Source organism: Calidris pugnax, unplaced genomic scaffold (assembly GCF_001431845.1).
Source record: "Calidris pugnax isolate Ruff unplaced genomic scaffold, ASM143184v1 scaffold44, whole genome shotgun sequence".
NCBI classification, from domain to species: Eukaryota; Metazoa; Chordata; class Aves; order Charadriiformes; family Scolopacidae; genus Calidris; species Calidris pugnax.
In genome coordinates, this window is record NW_015094506.1 from 11,622,703 (window position 1) to 11,641,759 (window position 19,057).

Genomic DNA, 19,057 nt, shown 5'->3' on the forward strand with positions numbered 1-19,057 from the left:
TGTTTGTTTAATAAGATTTTTCTAAAATTTATGAAGATTTGCATGCATTGTTTTTCTGCTAATAGAATGAGGAAAAAGATGTATACTGGACCTACAGAAATCAATGTAATAAAGAACTGGTGAATAAATATAACTGTGCCAAAATCATGTTAAGCTTGTGCTATCCTGTATTTGCAGCCAATGTTCAATTCTATTTGTACTGCAAATGTAAAACTGCATCTATTACTGAAAGAACAAAATATGTAATAATTTATTAGAATATTGAGCTTGTCCTTCAAAACAAATCAATCCTTCAAAACACAATCAGTGCCTTTCCCATGAATTTTAAAATTCTCTTTACAAACATCATGCTCCATTGCTCAGCTTGCTGAACCTTCTTCCGCAGAGCAAACCTTGGTATTCCCTTACAGGGTATCTCTTTCTGTATTCAATATCTTTTCATTCCAGTTGATCTTTTGCTGAATGCTCCGGCTTGTTGCATCATTTGCAGTCAAGGCTACAGTCCTTGGTCAGATGAAACTAACAAAGTAATTTTTAGATAAGTATCATACTGTGCATGAGAAACTCCATCTGTTCACTGCCCACACACAGAAAAACAGCAGCTTTGTCCACTTCTACATTTCTAGTTCTGATACACTTCACCAAGTTAGTTTTAACTCACTGTCATAATCCCACTGCTTGACACTGACTTCTTTACATCATTCAAATACTAATGTAGTTATGATCTGTCATCAGCGTCTGTTTCCTAACACATAAATGGTTCTCCCATGCCAGGGGGACAGAAATGACAGATGTCAGAACATCAAAAGCATAACATTCACTCCCTATGGGCTGCTCTGGCACTTGGCACTCAGTCTTGGGCAAATTGGTTTGCTAATTGTATTATTGTATTAGCGCAGAGGTCTGTAATCATTTGACGTCTTTCCTGTTCTCAATGAAGGGCACTGAATTATGCCAGGCCTTTCCCTGCTCCTGGTAACTGGCAATGCTGTAGAGGCCCAGATGCATCAGCAGCAGATTTTCGGGAAGCCCACATCCAGGCTCCCCCTTTTCAGGAAACTGCTAGGGTTCACCAGTCCAGCCACATCCTATACCATGACTTTTCATAAAGATAGCCAGGTGGCAACAGACAAGAAGCTTGATCTTTATGCACAACAATTACAGCTAAATGCAATTAATCACACAAGACACTTTAAAATAGCTTGTGCAAGCTTTCTACATGCACATTTCATGTTTGTCCCCATCCAACTTCATAAGAAAGAACTTACATCCCATAAAAAAGGAAGACATGCACCATTTGGAGATAAGGGAAGGTTCTTATGGAAACATTAAGACCCACTTTAAACAGTTACTGTCTTAGTGCATTACTTTTTGGCATCGCCTGGTGAAAATAATGTCTCATCCAAGCCTTAAGAAGCATTCTTGAACTACATCCATGGAATAAGAAACAGACAACGTAAAGCTGAGTAGTTCCAGATTCTGAAAAGCAAGAGAAAGCTGTAAGTGCAAAAATGAACAAATGTATAAAGTGAGTTTACCGTAACTGCTGAAAAACCATTCCTGGGATGTGTTTTTATTAAACAAACGTGCATTCAATCACCAAAGAAAATCTCCAGACCAAATAAATTCCAGTGCTTTGCAGAAAACCCTTTGAACTCAGTATTTAATGTTGTGGAAAGGGTTATAATTCAATGACAATCCTGCATCTTTAGTTCTGATCCTTAAGCTAAAACTTCTATTAAGGAGATTTTACTGCAGACATAAGATAGTTAAAGAAAAAGGCAGAAAAATGAATGAGTCATTTGGCTGAAGAAACACAGCAACACAGCAGCATTGAGGTCTGAGTGCTATTTGTTAGCTCATGTCTACCAGTATAAAGTAAGTTAGAAAACAAAAGCCTGTTTGTAATTTGTTTTACAGTTTGAAATGTTTTCCCTCTAAAATAATAATAATAAAAAGATCCTTGTATAAGGCTATGGCTAGTGGTCTAAATTTTCTCAGGTTTGTGAAACACTGATCATTCTCTCATCCCACAGGAATAACAGATGGGTTGTCCTTGTACAAAATATGGTATCCACCTGCACTTCATTAGAGAGCTGCATTTTTGGACATGCCACACCACAAGATCACCATGATGACATAGCAGCTTCAGAGAACAGCGTGACTAGGGCTTTTTTTTTTTTTTTTTTTCTTTTTGTAACAGAGAGGATCTGGCAGACTTTTACCTCCTGACACTGTTTACAGCATATATTGGTTGACACAGTCCCTTATTGCATCTGCTCTGGGAATTAAGGAAAGCAGCTTCAAGGCAGTAAGGTAAGTGTTGCTGCATGTTTTAAGCGTAATGTTCAGCTATTTAAACGTAGCTGCAACGGGAACGTGAAAACATGTCAGGATAAGTTTGCCAATTTGTAAATTGAATACAAATCAACAGTTGCTTAGTGGATTTGCTTTCTCAGTTTCCTTAAAAAAACCGCACACATTTTGTGCATCAGGATTTCACTTCTTTACAGTCTGTTTTGTTATACTTCAAAAAAAGAGTTGATATACAGTACAAAAAAAATTTATTTTAAGAGTACTCACTGCTTACTTATTCATTCATAATCTATTAGTAAAAGCTCCACAGCTTCCATTTGTTAAATCATTTTCCTTCATTTTACAAAAAGATAAGGTACCCTGATATTTAAATAATTAATCAAGGAAACAATGAGGGGAAATTTAAAGGCATTTTGAAGTATTGAGTTAATTTTAAAGCACATTTTATATAAAATATTGAAAATTTAAAAAATTAGATCTTTTGCACACTGTGTGAGATGTTATGCTGCAGAATTAAGGTATATTTCATTTAAAGATGACTGAATGATAAACTTATACTTATTTTGTTTTACAACTTCAGAATTAAGGTAGTATAGGCTAGCCCCAAAACAGTTTGAATAGTTTGTCTACTCGACTGTAGTACACATTTTTCCAAAATCATGGATTTACCATTTAGTATGTTTTGGCAAGTTGCCTAAGCAACTTTGCAAATATTTTCACAGGTTTTTTACAAGATAACTGATTAGAAAATAGAGACGTAATTAGTTCTAACATGCTTATGTTATAAGATAAACACCTAAGAATGTATTCTGATTTTATCTTTTGGATTTGTATAGATCAGTGCAACAAACAAGCATGTATACATAATCTATTTACCTTTTACACATCTGACAGAGGAACGTTTAGACACATGAATGAGAAATCCATGAATAAAACAAGTTAATTACACAACATATGTACTTTACTGTTCTGCTTTATGTCACACACATGCTTGTATGCCCTTACACTGCAGAATTGTCATCTAAATTTTAAAATGTTGTTGATAAAATAATTCAAAACACTTGTAATATAAGTTTTAAAATTACTTCCAGGGTTCTTCAGAGCAGTTAAACAATGTATATTATTTAAAAGAACTCTCAGCCTATGATATCAATCGTAGAATTTTGCATTACAACTATAATTTGAAACTAGAACAATAGAATTTAAATTTAAAATGAGATGTTTATGCTATTTCATCAGTAAGACTATAAAATGATGCAAATGATTAAAAATGTCACTGTAAGGCCGAAGACTGTAATCCAGGAAGGCACTCTGTCTTATACTTTGAATATAGAAGCAGTTAGTCTCCTCTCCTTAATTTTTAGTACCTAAATAGAACCAAATTTTGAGCTGAATTGTGTCACTATAGTGTCTTTGCTTTCAAAGCAGCTGTACTTATTTATACCAGCAGGGGACTGGAGGTTGAGTTTGCATGTTCTCATGCACTAATGAAGAACAGATAAAGAAAATTATATTGATAACTCATATTTCAGATTGCTCTATCCTATGGTTTGTAGTTAGGGAAATGTGATGGGACTGACAATATAGAAAAGATATGTAATTGTCCTCCTTATTCAGGGGACAGCAGCTTAATATCTAGCAGAAAGACTTTTGAGGTGACTGGCTGGTGATAATTTGAGAACATTTTTTTAAAAAATCTTCATGCTGTACTGCATTAGATCAATAGGCCCTGCCTACAGGTACTTTAGTTGTGATTATTAGCTGAATAGAATGTGATTTGGATTTTATCCAGTCAATAAAAGCAAGGAAATTTACAATTAGGGAAGACTTCCTAGCTATGACCCTGCATTTTAACAGTATGTACTAATCAATGTCAATAACAAAACTAATTTTGCTGGAAGATTTCCCAGACCTGAGATCAATGTCTGATGGTCTGTTTACAGGTTTCACGTAGTCTTTGAAACTACCTGACAACAAGAAGTTTCTAAGGACTTTCCTAGTTGTCTCACTCTCTGAACAATAGTTGAGTATACCGAGCCTTGTCTTTTACTGGTGAAAATCAAAGTAAGCTCATTGACCTCATAGAATCACAGAATCACAGAATCACAAAATGATATGGGGTTGGAAGAGACCTCTGGAGATCACCTAGTCTAACCCCCCTGCCAAAGCAATGCGTTAGACCCCCTTTTCCAGCACAACATCTGTCTTGGTAGTAATATAAGAGCAAGATACTAATATTCACAGATTAGACTCCTGTGGAGTATCTGATTAGAAAGGTATGCCTTCAAAAAGTAGGGTGAGACAACTCATTGGATCACAACAAAACATCCCCAAAGACACTGAATATCCTTTTGCCCTATGTGAACTGGAAGACCGACTATGTGAAACCAGTGCTGTATTGTTTCTATTGATTTAGAAGGGTCATGCAATGCAATCAATGCATTTATTCTTACATACAGAATCTTTATAGTCAGTCATTTCAGATCCACTGTAGATCCATTTAGATAGGGTGTACTCATGCACACTTATGCAGTGTTGGTTATTTGACATGTCCAGGAGAACATGCTCTATATTTCTATTAGTTTAGGTGAATATGAAACTTAGTGGATCATGCTTCACTGGACATGATCCATGAGAAGAAATTTCAGGCTACAGGCATCTTAGCAACACAATGTACAGCAGATCATTACCCTCAGTTTGTAACTTCCCTGGCTCTTTCAAACATAAGTCAGATTGCTAGATGAGGCAATTCAGTATATTAGGAATGTTTGATAGAATTTAAACATTAGAACTACTCTCTGAACATGGTCTTCAGCAAAACCAAAAACTCTTATGTGCCGAGTTTAAAAAACTTGGACCTTATCGTCATTCTTGTGACTTAATGAATGAATGCAGGAAGATACAAAGAATATTTTACTTCCAATAGCAGAATGGCCTGCAAATTTGCATTACAATGTCTATAACAAAACAGGAACTGAAAACTTATAACAGTAACAATGTAATGACAAAATAATGTATTTATTCTTAATAGCTTTAAACAGGAAGCCTAAATTAATTAGTTTTTAATTATAATCTTTATGTAATAAAATTTCAAATATTGCTGAAAGAGAGAAAAATAAAGATAACTTTTTTATTCTCTTTCACCATACAGGGACAAGACACATTGCAAAGATGACTTTAAACTCCCTACCTGTCTTTCTGTTATTGATTAGTGGCATTTTTTGCCAATATGACTATGGTCCTGCAGAAGATTATGGTTATGATCCTTTTGGGCCGTCCGCAGCAGTCTGTGCCCCAGAATGTAATTGTCCTTTGAGCTACCCTACTGCCATGTATTGTGACAATCTTAAACTGAAAACCATTCCGATTGTACCAAGTGGAATAAAGTACCTTTATCTTCGAAACAATATGATTGAGGGCATTGAAGAGAACACATTTAATAATGTAACAGACCTACAGTGGCTAATCCTTGATCACAACCATTTGGAAAATTCAAAAATTAAGGGAAGAGTCTTCTCTAAACTAAAGCATCTGAAGAAACTTCACATTAACTACAACAATTTGACTGAAGTCATTGGACCACTCCCCAAAACTCTGGATGACCTGCAGTTAAGTCACAACAAGATCACAAAAGTCAATCCCAGTGCACTTGAGGGGCTGGTGAATCTGACTGTCATTCATCTCCAGAACAACCAGCTGAAAGCAGATTCTATTTCTGGGGCTTTTAAAGGCCTGAATTCACTTTTGTATCTTGACTTAAGCTTCAATCAACTTACAAAGCTGCCATCAGGATTGCCTCATTCTTTACTCATGCTGTATTTTGATAATAACCAGATCTCCAATGTTCCCGATGAGTACTTCCAAGGTTTTAAAGCCCTTCAATATTTACGCTTATCCCACAATAAATTAACAGATTCTGGAATACCAGGCAATGTCTTCAATATCACATCACTGGTTGAGTTGGATCTCTCCTTCAATCAGTTGAAAAGCATTCCCACCGTCAGTGAGAACCTTGAAAACTTCTACCTCCAAGTCAACAAAATCAACAGTGAGTTAAATTTGCATATATTCAATATTCTTTACCATGGTCTGGACACTGATGGTGAATGGAGTATCTGAAAGTGTAGATCAACCAGTAGAAAGAAATGGTACTGGTTAGCACACTGACATTTTTCTGACTGTTGTCCATATCAATATTAAAAGACAGACATTTATCTGATAGCTACTCAAATTAACTTTAAAGATAGAAGTTTCTGTTTTCATACTAATGTGGGTACTATTGGCCAAATTCTCATCTCATGTAAATTGGAGCAAGTCCATTGAATACAGTGGAGTTGACATACAATTGAGGAAAAAACAGCAGGCAAAGCTTAATCTGTGTGGAAGTTAAGCCAGCAAAAAGAAACAGACATCAGCTGAGAATCTGACTATGGTATGTGTAACCTTTCAGAAGGCTGGTAGTGCAAGTGCTGGAGGAAGGAGTGTTGTGGTTTGAGAGAGCGAGAAGATAAGAGATTCATAAGGTATCAGGCACAAAGCACAGTGAAAAGGATACAACCAACTAGCTGTTTTTTTTCTCTTTCCTCCCTTTTCTCGTGCAGTATCCCTCCAAACCTATCTTGAAGTCCAAAGACTTGCCCCTGCTGTTTTTTCTTCTCATTCCCATTTCCCATATCATGTGGTCTGGTGGCAATCTTGTCTCCATTCAAGCATGATTTGAAAAAATATTCTTTCTGAAATCAATAAATGTCACACCTTGAATGAGATCATGGAGGTTTCTACAGAGACAGGACTTTTATGAGGCTGTCCTAATCCTAGGGTGGGAAGTAAGTGCTGGAGAGCTGTAGAGGCCACACAATGACATCAGAAGCTCTTCAGGTGAAGCTCTGTCAGTGGTGATCCCTGATGGAGAGGCAGATCTCTCAAACATAACAGTGTTTCTGCAGGAGGACTTACACCATCTTGCTAGCTGGCATAAACTAAGCCATAAAATCCTTTCTTCTGTTTGCTTGCTTATAACCATTAGGGGTTTAGGTTATCAGTGTTAACTATTCCATAAGTAGCTAATTCCATATAGACATAGCCTTTAAATCCAAATATTTTAGTGCTGCTAAAGTACCAGGCAGAGGGCAAGCCCTTTTGAAATGCTTTGTATTTCCTATGCTTCACATTTTCCTCAATGTTATGATTTATTTTTTTTTACCTATTGCATCTCAGTTCCTTGTTTTGATAAGGGAAAATAACTAGTTCAAGCTTCGTAACTGAGGCACCACATACAGCAACCTGTAGAATGATGATGTTCAATTTCTCTTGAGATATACAAGACAATTTTCCTTGCTTAGAATGGTTGTTCTGAGCCTTCTTCAAGACACCCAGGTACTGAGTTTGCCTTCCACTCACGTTTCCAAGGACTTTTGAGCAATTGAGACAACAATTAATTTTGCAATGAAAGCTGTGTTTGCAGGGTACCAGTTAGCAGCAGAGGCAGATGGTGCGAGGAGTGGGTGTGCACCAGCTGCTGCTGCACTGCTATTGCTACCCTATGGACAGATGCAAGAGAACTCTGATTTACTGTTTTGCACTTAACCATAAAATCTAGAAGACTTCAATAATAAATTTTCTTGACTATGTAATTTCAGTAAAGAATTTCTTCCTAATATCTAATCCAAATCTACTCTCTTTCAGTTTAAAACCATTAGCCCTCATCCTATCACTACACTTCCTGATGAAGAGTCCCTCCCCATCTCTCCTGTAGGCCTCCTTCCTAGGAGAGGAGATGACTGCTCCTGATTTTTTTTTGGTTCCCCAGATATTCCAAATATTCAGGTAGTTTGGTAGAATATCAGAATTTCTTATGGCAACAGATACTTTTAGTGAGAAACTAATTGATCAGATGAAAATCCAATTTTTATCCAATCCTTCTTATTCTCTCAGTGCCTGGCTTATGAAGGAATTCTGTGTTGGGAAAATATGAATGCCACGCTAGTGGCAAAGTTCCAGGTACACTTCCTCTGAACCTGAATATTATGAATTCAGGAAGATATTTTAACACCTGCAACACTAATAGGTGTAATAAAGGAAGAAGTAAATGACATATTTTATGCAACAGTGCTCTAGTCTCACTGATTGCAGTTCCCATACAGATCATACAGATAACAAAATATCAAGGGCATTCACAATATCCACTTATCTTTTTTTCTGCTAGTGGAGACTGCCATTAGAAAACAAACTTCTTAAATATACTTTTAACAACTGACAGTTATATGAACTGTGTAAAATATTAACACCAAATGCAAACAGTGCGCACCAAATATTGGAGACAAATCCCACTCGAGTCCATGACAGAGTTCCTTTGATTACTGTGAGTACTAGATCTGCATCTGTTTCCAAAAGGGTTTCAGTCTCATAAGTGGTCAGCACAACTGAGTATGTAACAAAGATAAATTTTGTGCTTTACGTGTGTGAAGTTTACATCCTTTGAGTAGTTAAGCATCAACCCAACTAGTATAAGCATACCTTGTTTTGCAGCCAAATGTTACTATTTGTGCTCAAAAGTAACAGTATGGAAAAAACAAATAAACAAATTTAGAAAGATTTTAAACAAAAATATAGTTACAGTGTTGTTCCTGGATCATAAAAAAATGGAAAAAAAGAATCTATATTAGAGTTCATGTTTATTTTAATCTTTACAAATTATACCCGAACTATCTGCAGGAAACTGTACCTAATTAGTTAGTGGTATAGACTGTAGGCCAAGAAAATGAGTTCAAAGTCTCAGGAAATTATTTTTTCATTGAGCAAAATGCCACACAGACCTAATCCAATAAACATCTCTGTGATTATATTGTCCTAACTATTTGGTCCAGAAGAATTATCAGTTCTGTTCAGCTGGTACAACCTGAATGGGAAGAGTATCAGAATCAGGCTGCAGGCTTAAAATTGTACTATATTGCAATATGGACTGCCAAATAAATGTGCTGCTAAGAATGCATTTTATCTCTCACCCTTCCAAAATAAGGCTGTAGAATATACAAAGTCTAGGAAATTATTTTATTTGCTTTAATCAAATTGGTGATCAAAAATCTAACATTTTAAATAAATTTCCTCAATCCCTACTCGTTTTGTGAAAGATACACAAATCTTCACCCATTCTTCAACATCATATCTCTGTGTCCAAAAAATTACCTAAGCTCTTATGTTTTAAAGAGCTGCCTGTATGATGAGTGTACACTTATACTTAATTTACAGAAGCCATGTTTCATGAGTAATAGCACCTTATTGTAATACCAGTTCTGAAAGAATCCAATTGAAGTTAAAGTGGAGGTATGAAAGATACTTCCTGCACTTCCTTTAGTACTACAAAATGATATAGGTCATCATGTTTTCCTATATGAGTTAAATAGTCATACAGAAAAGAGATATAAGGTAGTGTTTTCAAAAGTCCATGAAAAACCTGATTGGTAGTTAAAGTCTGATTTTGAGAACACTATCTTGATTTCTCAGAAATTATGAGAGCTAGTCCTTTGCTACACAAAAGTAACTGAAGACATGAAATTTGTCTGCACACTGGTGAACAGGTTCATTGAAGGAATCACTTTAAAACATTTTCTGTGTGAATTCGGTTGATGTCGATGGCCCACAGAAGAAAAAGCCTCTCAGACTGTTTCTTTAGTAGTGATGGAGCTTTTCAACAGATTAATCCTCTGTCTGACTCAAAGGAAACCCAGGTGAGAATAAGGGACCCTGTTTGCAGAATTACACAGTGTGGTATGCAGAGGACATCATGTTTATTCACACACGTCCTTTCTTGAGGATAGATTCGTGACAGAGGTGTATAATATCTATATGTGTGTGCTTATTTATACCGAGCACAGTATTTCTCTGCTTCATGTAGTTTCCAGTTAATACTACTCATAAGATACAAGATAAGAGTTTTCCATTCCAGACTTGTCTGGTGTTATGTGAATCAAATAATACTTCAACTGAATAGAGACTAGAATAGAATACCATGATATATAAATTACGGTATAAATATTTTTATAAATATATTTTACATTTTTACTCATCTAATCCTGCTGTTCTGGAAAAATTCAACTATGCAATTTAAATGTAAAACTCCTCCCCAGTCCCAGTCCCAAATTTCATTTAGAAACTGATAAACAGTAATGACACATCCAAAATAATATTTGACACAGACACCCATTGGACTTCCTGTTCTTAAAATTAAGGCCATACCATGGTTTCAATTTCTGCAGAAACTTCCTTCAATATCTTATGTATCGTGGTTTTACCCTTCCATCATAATGTAGCCAACATGATGCTCCCTCTGCATCTTCCGTTTTAGTGGAGATTATTTTTTTTCCTTTTTTTCCAAATGCCAGATTAGACCTCTATGTAAAATCTGAAATTTTAGAAATCAAATAGGTACTGGGAGCATGTACCACTTGAAAAACTCAGTCTTAAAATTGTGAACCTCTCACAAATAATGGAAAGAACTTCTTTTAATACAAACCCCTCAAGTTCCAGTAGACTGATGGGGAATTACATTAGTGGACATGCAAAATACTGAAAAAAAGTAAAATTATTTAAAGGTCAAAATTTCCAAATAAAATTTAAAAAGCAGAAAAAGAATGGGTTTGTCCTATTTGTTCTAATTCTTCATGCTTTCTCTCATTCATGTTCCCTTTGTTTCAGAGTTCCCATTGAGCAGCTTCTGTAAGGTTGTTGGGCCAACAACCTATTCCAAGATCACACATTTGCGCCTAGATGGAAACAATCTCACTCGGGCTGACCTGCCACAGGAGATGTACAACTGCCTTCGTGTGGCTGCTGAGGTTTCACTGGATTGAGATGCCTGGGAGCATCCAGTTCCCTTTTAGGGGCAGTAACTACAAGAATTACACCATGATAGCTCTTTAAAATTAGGATATGCCTTTAAAAAATGTCAATCTGCATATTATCCATTCTGTTCGTTAATATTTAGCATGGATTTACAACCTTAAGGAAACGTGCATATTTTTACAAAGGGTTATATTTAGAAAGCACAAGAATGACCAAATGTGGTTCAAAATATGTGTTCATCTGGCTAGGTGAATTGATGAAAAGCATTCAACTTCAGAGAAATCTACGTCCATGCCAGCTGGTACCAGATTTACACGAAAGTCAGGTGGGTTTCATCAGGGTGCTGAGCAGTATGGGCTAGCCTGTGTAAATACAAGATTCCTCTCCAGCTAATCCAACTTTCTTAATTATTCATGTGTTTTCATATTGCTGTCAATTACAAAGGAAAAAAATGATTTAACAATCTAAGAACAATTTAAAATGTATGAAAATATGTTTTAAGAGCCCATGACATTATTAAATTAATGGAACATGTGAAAGATAACAGGGAAAGATTTTTCAGGTTAAAAAGTTTCTTACTTTTCTTTTTGTCATACTTTCATTTTAACTTTCATGGTAAGTTTTTATCCATTGCTGGTATAATTTTTATTTCAAAATAAGTCATATATACAAGTATTTTTATTCAATTACTTGCATGCTACTTTTAACCAGATTGTAGAAAATAAAAAAATAGCAAATAGTATTTTTGTGTTCATATCATTGTCAACTATGTTTAGGTCTTTTATAAATGGAAAAATACCCTTTCAGGTTAAGACAAGATAATCTAAGCTATTCTATTATTATTAAAAATTATTGTAAGGTTAAATAAACTGTTTTCTCTACTTCCAAGTTTCAATATGTTTGTAAATATATAATTTAACATACCCCACTGCATTTGTGTTGGCCATTAAGTTGATGCCTTATGGAGTTTGCAGTATGGGAGTCACAGCACTGTGAAATATCACAAATTAATTTCTCAGCATTGTCAAAAGAACAATGAAATCTCTCAGAAGCCACAGACAATAAGTAAAATGCAGCCCTAGCTACTCAAGAGAGAGAGAGGGTAGTATATTCTATCTGGGAATGCATAGTACAAATATTGTCAGCATCCTGGAACACACACTAAAATAAATGTGCTAGTAACTGGCAAACATAAATGGTTTGCTTGCAAACACAGATCATCCCACGGGTACTATTTTCTTTTCAACCACTAGACTATTAAACACTCAAACAGAAACTCTTTTAGCTTCTACAGCAATAGCAGAAACTATCACCTTTGAAAAAACCCACCAAACAAAACCCACACTAAACCATTTAGCCGGCACATTGCCAATACCAGATATTCAGAACCAACACGCAATTCACAAAGAAACCTGGTTCTAAAACAAAAAAAGAGATGCAGGAGACAATAGAAATATTTCCCTCCTCATTTTTTGTCATTTTGGAATTCATAAGTGTCATTGCTTTTTTTATCCATATACAGGAAAGATTGAAAATAATCTTTTTTACAAGTAAGCTAGACTTTTCACAGAAGAATAAAGTCTATAGCTCGTGCTTTCTGAACACGTCAGAGTAGGAATCACAATGGAATAGCACCTAGGCTTTATAACATAGAAGAAGAAGAAAGAAGTGCATGTAAAAACCTCCCCAAAATAGAAAAAGATATGGGAAACATCATTCAACGATTTCCAGAGAGATTTTGACACGACTGTCCCCTTCACAGGAAAATACACAAAACACTGAGACCTCTGGAGCACAAACTGATGCTGAGATGTGTCACCACATAGCTATGATGTAACAAACAGGGCAGAAATATTTTTTCTTTTCAGTTTGTTTCAGCAAACCAGTGATCTTTATGAAAGATGAAATAGTGTGAACAGTGAGACTGAGAACAGTCTAACGCAAGATTGATTAAAACCTGTTGATATGGGTAACCTCAGCCTTCTCCTTTCCAGGCTATGCCCAGTCACTTCCCTTAGCCTCTCTGAATATACCATATGCCTTAGTCACATGACTTATTGCAGTTTTCGGCTGCCTAAAAGAACACTATCAAAAAAAGGGTCAGATTTAGAGGTGCACAATGAAAGAACAATAAGGCAAAGGAAAAATTCCAAGAAGAGAAATTCAGGTTGGATATACATAGAAATTCTTCACAATGAGCATATAAAACACTGACACAGATTGCTCAAGGAGGCTGCTCGCTCTCCTTCCTTGGAGATTTTCAGAACTTGCATGGCCAGTGCCCTGAGGAACTGATCTGGCTTTGAAGTTAGCCTCATTTTAGGAAGGAAGTTGAACTAAATGACCTTCAGATGTTCCTTCAAACTTATTTATGATTTTGTGAATCAGTGGTTCTAAGAATACTCATAACCAATGGGGGATAATACCCATCTCTACAGCTGAAGAGTTTTGCATTAAGTTCATGCGGAAAATTTATTGTTTGAGGTTCCAGTCCATAATTCAGATTCCCATGATACTAACAAAATCATAACTCAGCTAACGTTTGGATATGGATTCCATAGGTAAAGACTGTGGAAACTTTCTTTTAATGCCCAGATGTCTGCAGCTGGCTTGTGCAAATTTTGACACTTGTGAGCAATTCAGTGCTGGCAGTGAAGTCAGAGATCCATCCCATCTAACTCTTCCATGTGGGACAGAACTGGCAAAAGTGCTTAGATGTCTACACAAAATAAAGGAAACAGTCTATGAGCTGCCTATGAAGCAGTCTATGAGCAGCAGACAGAGTGCTCATGGAGGAGATTCTGGTTCTGAACTTTCTCACAGATTTAAATACTGGATAAAAGACTCTCAGTCTGCAAGAAAATAAATTAATTGGTAGCCTATATAGCTTTCATGGGTAAAAATCTCTAAAATCTTTTCTACTTAGTGTGAACAGCTCAACATTAATTAGTAGAGAGAAAGAAAAGTAGTGCTACTCTGTACTTCTGGACACTCACCCTGAACGTAGCAATTTAAGGATCAAATGCTTGGGCAAATTGTCGCTTCATATGCAAAACAAAACAGCCTTAAAAGAAGAGGCTGAAGCACTTTTAATCACATTATGCTCTGCAGCTTTGAGGTAGTCAGGAAGTAATTGTGCCCATATCCCCTCATGCTGGAACCACAGGAAGGATCCCACCAGTCCTCTCTGAGAGGTGACCAGCCTGAAATGCCCAACTTGAACAAGTTTAGAGGGGTGACTGAATTGCCCAAGGCTGTGTTCACTGCATCACATAAACATTTTGTCCTGAAGATTTCAGTTTGGACACTTTAAGTTATCCTCAATTTGATAGCTTTTGTGGACCCTTAAGATTCTAGCTGGCTTGGGTTGGGTTTTTTTGTTGTTGGCATCTATATCTCTCCATGAATGTATATAAGGCATACAATCAGGAGCTGAGGGTTTCAGAGAGCAGCAGCATATCTGAACAATTACTCCTTGGTGTCACAAACCATGATTCTACATGGTTTTTTGGGGAAGTTATCTTTCTTTTCAGAATTTGAAATCTGCAGATTAGAAAACACAGCATTTATAACAAGTCTTGATTAGCTGAATAATTAATATTTAAGTTTAATTACCCTTATTCAGTACCTCTGTGGTACAACATAGAATTTTATTCTGAAATTTTTAAAGAAAAGCAGAAAAAAAAAAGTCTTAATTAGAAGGCAGTGAAGAAATGAGACAAATACAAGAACGGAGAAATCACAGTGTGGAAGTACAGAGATTTGGTCAAATGCGGGTGTCTCCTGAACAAGAGGAAAGCTTTCTTTTGAAAAAGTTCTAGTGTTCTGGCAAAAGAGGGCAAACCAAACCCACCTCATAAAGAAAGATATAAAGGATCATTTTTTATTCCCTCCAAGAAAGCAATCTTGTACAACAGTGTCTGAATCCATTGTTACGAGTTGTTTAAAAATATTTTAAAATATTAATGAAAAAAATCCCACATAGTTTAAAATGGCACTGCCTAAGTGCTGCTATTCATTCTGAATAGCATACAGGCCACGTTTTTATAGTTGTAGAGAGATCCCTGCTATGGTATCTCACCAGCAGAGGTGGGAAAAATGATCCCAATATCTTGTCAGAATCAAATTCTGCAAGCGTTTTTTTCTTTTGTTCCCCAAGGGACAGGTATCAATGCTGGCAAGAGAAAGCAAACTGTCTGGGATATCAGTGTGAACTGTAGCACATTTCTTTGCAGAAAACATAACTAGCTGCTTAATAATACAGAATTTGCTGACTTTAGGCATCTGTCCTTCGTCAGAAATGCAAAAGGTCACACATCTTGTATCTTTTGAGGAGCTGCTTGCTAGGTGCACCTCTGATCATAACTGCACTGCCTGCAAGACAGGTAATATTCATTTTCTTAGTACACAGATGAACCCTTGCTGGGGTTGATGCACCATCACTCAACAGAGAAAGATACTACTCCATCACTTACCTGGAGAGCTTCCATGCTAGTATGGAGGTTGCTGACCCTGTTATCTTTCCTACTGCAGCTCAATCAGCTCTTGTACTGCTCAGTTAGCACAAGGGCTTAAAGCTACTAAGGTGATTGAGTTAATATGTAACTTTTGGACCTGCTAAGAGAATGGGCTTTTAAATGTAACTATAAGGGCAGTTATGCTGTGCAAAAGAACATTTTTGTCTTTATTTCTTGTCTCCAAATGTGGGGTAAATCCTGCAAGACAGCAGTGTTGTCTGGTCAACCTGACTAGAGCACATGTTCCAAGAACTGGAAACACATATTGGAATATATTGAATAATATCTGTAAAAATATATTTCTATTGAAGTTAACAGTTTTATTGAAACATGTATAAAACTTCAGACAGAAGTACTAGAATTACTTCTTCAGAAATTTCTTCAGAAATTTCATATCTTATAAAACAATTTAATAATAAGCTGTCCTCAAGATAAACAAGGCCAAGCACTGTCTTTCAAAATTCCTGTTTTCAACTTTCCAGTATCTCATCGTGTGCATCTGCTGTCCATCTTACTCTGTTGATTGGTTTCCAAACTAGATAAACAAATGTTTCCTGAACTTCACATTTAGACTTCAGCATTGCAGCCATTTTGCTGCCAATGAAATAAACAGTAAAACTAATACGTTCTCAAAATTGTGTACAACGTTGCATTGATTTCAAAAAGAATTCGTGATTCCATATGTAAAAATGAGATGTTTTTGTTCAGGTTCCTAAGGCTGAGTAAGAAAGTCATCCCCTGCAGTGTTTTCATTCTCATTGTAGATTCAAAAAGATGTCAGAGAAATTGTTTCTAATGAAAACCACAGCCCTGATTTGAGGTGTATATTATAGGCAGAATACAGAAATGAACTAGGCATTTACCTCTGGGATTCACAGCAGCCATGCTGATGAGTGGAGAATCATCTAAGATAAGAGTAGGCAATGCTGGAGCACAACCCTGTTTAGGGCCTCTGGAGTGCCGCACGCTACTTGGGTAAGGATGGATGCATGAATTCCCCCTGGAGCTGGGTTCCAAATTTGTCTTTAAAGAAAAAAGTGGTGTCAGTTGACACCAAAGTACTGGGTGTTGAGGACTTTAATCTATAGTATAAAGCCTTAGTTCCAACACGTTCCGTCTGAAAGGATTATTAGTGACTGGAGTATTTGTGGTGAGTGAGATTCTAGCCTCAAGACAGGACTCTGGAAGAAAACTTGAGTGCCTTGGGAAATGCCAACTCTCAAATCTTATGACAGCTTAAGAAAAAGAAAAAAAAGTCAGATATTCTAATGTTTAATTTGAGTATTTTTCCAAGAGTATCTGCATTAAAAATTAGATCAAGAAATACTACAATTAATGGAAAATAAAATAAGGGCTAGGTTTTCATATAGCTTATGCCATTTGGCTTTTCTTTTTCAATATTAAAAAAGCACCTGAACCTTGAATTTCTCATCTGGCAGAATCAGCTTAGCAGAGCTTTATTAGAAGAGGACTAAAATATTTTTTTTCATTAAGTTGAGGGAGTACTGTTTTATGAAACCCTTGTCATTTATTTTAGAGGACAGATCTTTCTATAAGTCTAAGTTTCTTGGAATTCATCACCCTATTACGGGAATCTAAAATGAAGACAAATTCAAGTATTTTTAGCTTCAACAACAGAACAAAATAAGAGAATGGAATTAACAGTAACATCTCATGGCCTGTTTTCACTATCTTTATGCTATCTCAGAATATGTAATTCATGATGGTTTACTTTTCAAAACCGCAGATTTACAGAATGAACATTGAATGACTAAATGATGTTTTAATTTACCATTATTTGCCTGGAAAATATTAATCATCTAAATACCCACATGCAGGCCCAAGAACTCAATGTATATGTGTTATTGATAAATGCATCTTACACATTTAATTTAAGGTACATTTAGTATATATAATTCTACCTCTCGTACTTTAAAAACCAGGTCCCTGGGTAGGAGATATTTTTTTTAGTGTTAAAATTGTTGAAAGCATTAAAACAAATTAAGATGAAAGACTGACAGCCACATTTACATAGTAGGTAAACTAAACTTATCTAGCCAAGACAAATAAAAGATCTTGGCATTGTGTCATGGAACCTTTATGATATCACTGTGGTTAAGAGCTTAAAATAGAGAGAGAAAGGGAACAGACAGCCAAAACATTCCTTAATGAAGCATATTCAGGAGAGCGCTATATTTCCCATAAAAGCTGAGCCCTTTTCCATAGTTCTGTTCTGAAATGTGTTGCTCTGCAAGGATCTTTTTAAGCTGAGTTACTCAGTTCTCACTGGGTTTCTCTGTTTTTCACAAGGGAGTGAAGATGTGCAGAAAGTAAACTGCTAGAATTTTGTTTCTAGACTATATAAATAAGGGGTCAGGTGACATTTACACTTCACAAATTAAGCCAGCCCAACTATTTGCCAGGATTCCTTTAAACAATGTCTCCTAATCTAACCTGAAAGCTCCCCAGATAAACTCCTTACACTTTAGCTGCCTGCATATAGACAGAAATGCCTATTTAAATAAGAGATGCAATTTCTCCCACTGAGAGGTCTAGGCAGGCAATTCTAGGTTTCTACAGGAGGTGCAGAGTTCCTGCTCCTAAGTCTGTTTCATGGTTGTTGTTTTTTTCACCAGAAATACTGTAGAGTAAAATGTGTCCCTAGAAGCAGGGTGTGGAACATCTGTGCTGGCCCCTTTGATCTTTCTGCAGTGTCCCTTGGGCTAGCCTGAGGGGCTCACTCATCTGCTTTATTTTAGATTCTTTGGTCTTACCGACCTTATACGGTTCCTTTTAAAAAAGAGTAGCAAATATTACTTATAGGAATATATCACTGTCTGTTGTTCAGGGAACTGTTTGGAAATAGAAGCTTTTTCTTTCTGACTCAGAGCTTACTACTCTCTGTTTCAAGCAGCAATGCAAAAAAGAGAGAGAGATCACCAGTGCATGCCAATCTTCAGAAGCGGAAGAGGCAGACTGAACCCTGAGCAAATGTAAATACCTGCCTGCCTTAAGCTATCTGCATGGCTGTCTGGAGCTACCAGTAGAGTATATGGTGTAGGGTACATAAACTGGACTTCCTCTCTTCAAGTTTTGGAGCACCATCTTTTCTCTAGTCATCATGAAGGGAATTGAAGAGCATGTTTCAGATAAATGGGTTGTCCTTTGGGACAAGACACCTAGCATTTCAGTAAAGTAGCATCCGAATTAGACACGCTGGATTGCAGCCTTTGCTAAATGAAGCAATCCACAGGGCTGGTGAATTAGCTCTGCTCACAGTATACTCCTGGGTTTGCTAGTGATGAACTATACACATGCTTGATGTTTAACAGACATGTTGCTTCGTATTAAATCTGAGACATATGGCAGCCATTACTGAAAGA

General features: G+C 36.3%; 1 protein-coding gene across 1 annotated transcript; it reads left to right on the plus strand.

Moving 5' to 3' along the window:
- The first annotated feature begins 1,779 nt into the window (after window positions 1-1,779).
- Window positions 1,780-12,038, plus strand: LUM (lumican). The gene is made up of 4 exons (XM_014963988.1): window positions 1,780-1,878; window positions 2,037-2,316; window positions 5,468-6,364; window positions 11,011-12,038. The coding sequence occupies exons 3-4, from the start codon at window positions 5,488-5,490 to the stop codon at window positions 11,163-11,165; spliced, it is 1,032 nt and encodes a 343-aa protein (XP_014819474.1). The 5' UTR covers window positions 1,780-1,878; window positions 2,037-2,316; window positions 5,468-5,487; the 3' UTR covers window positions 11,166-12,038.
- Window positions 12,039-19,057: the final 7,019 nt, after the last annotated feature.

Coding starts and splice junctions, on each gene's coding strand:
- LUM (XM_014963988.1), top strand. CDS start 5,488: ATGACTTTAAACTCCCTACCTGTCTTTCTGTTATTGATTAGTGGCATT. Junction 6,365..11,010: donor CCAAGTCAACAAAATCAACA/GTGAGTTAAATT, acceptor CCTTTGTTTCAG/AGTTCCCATTGAGCAGCTTC.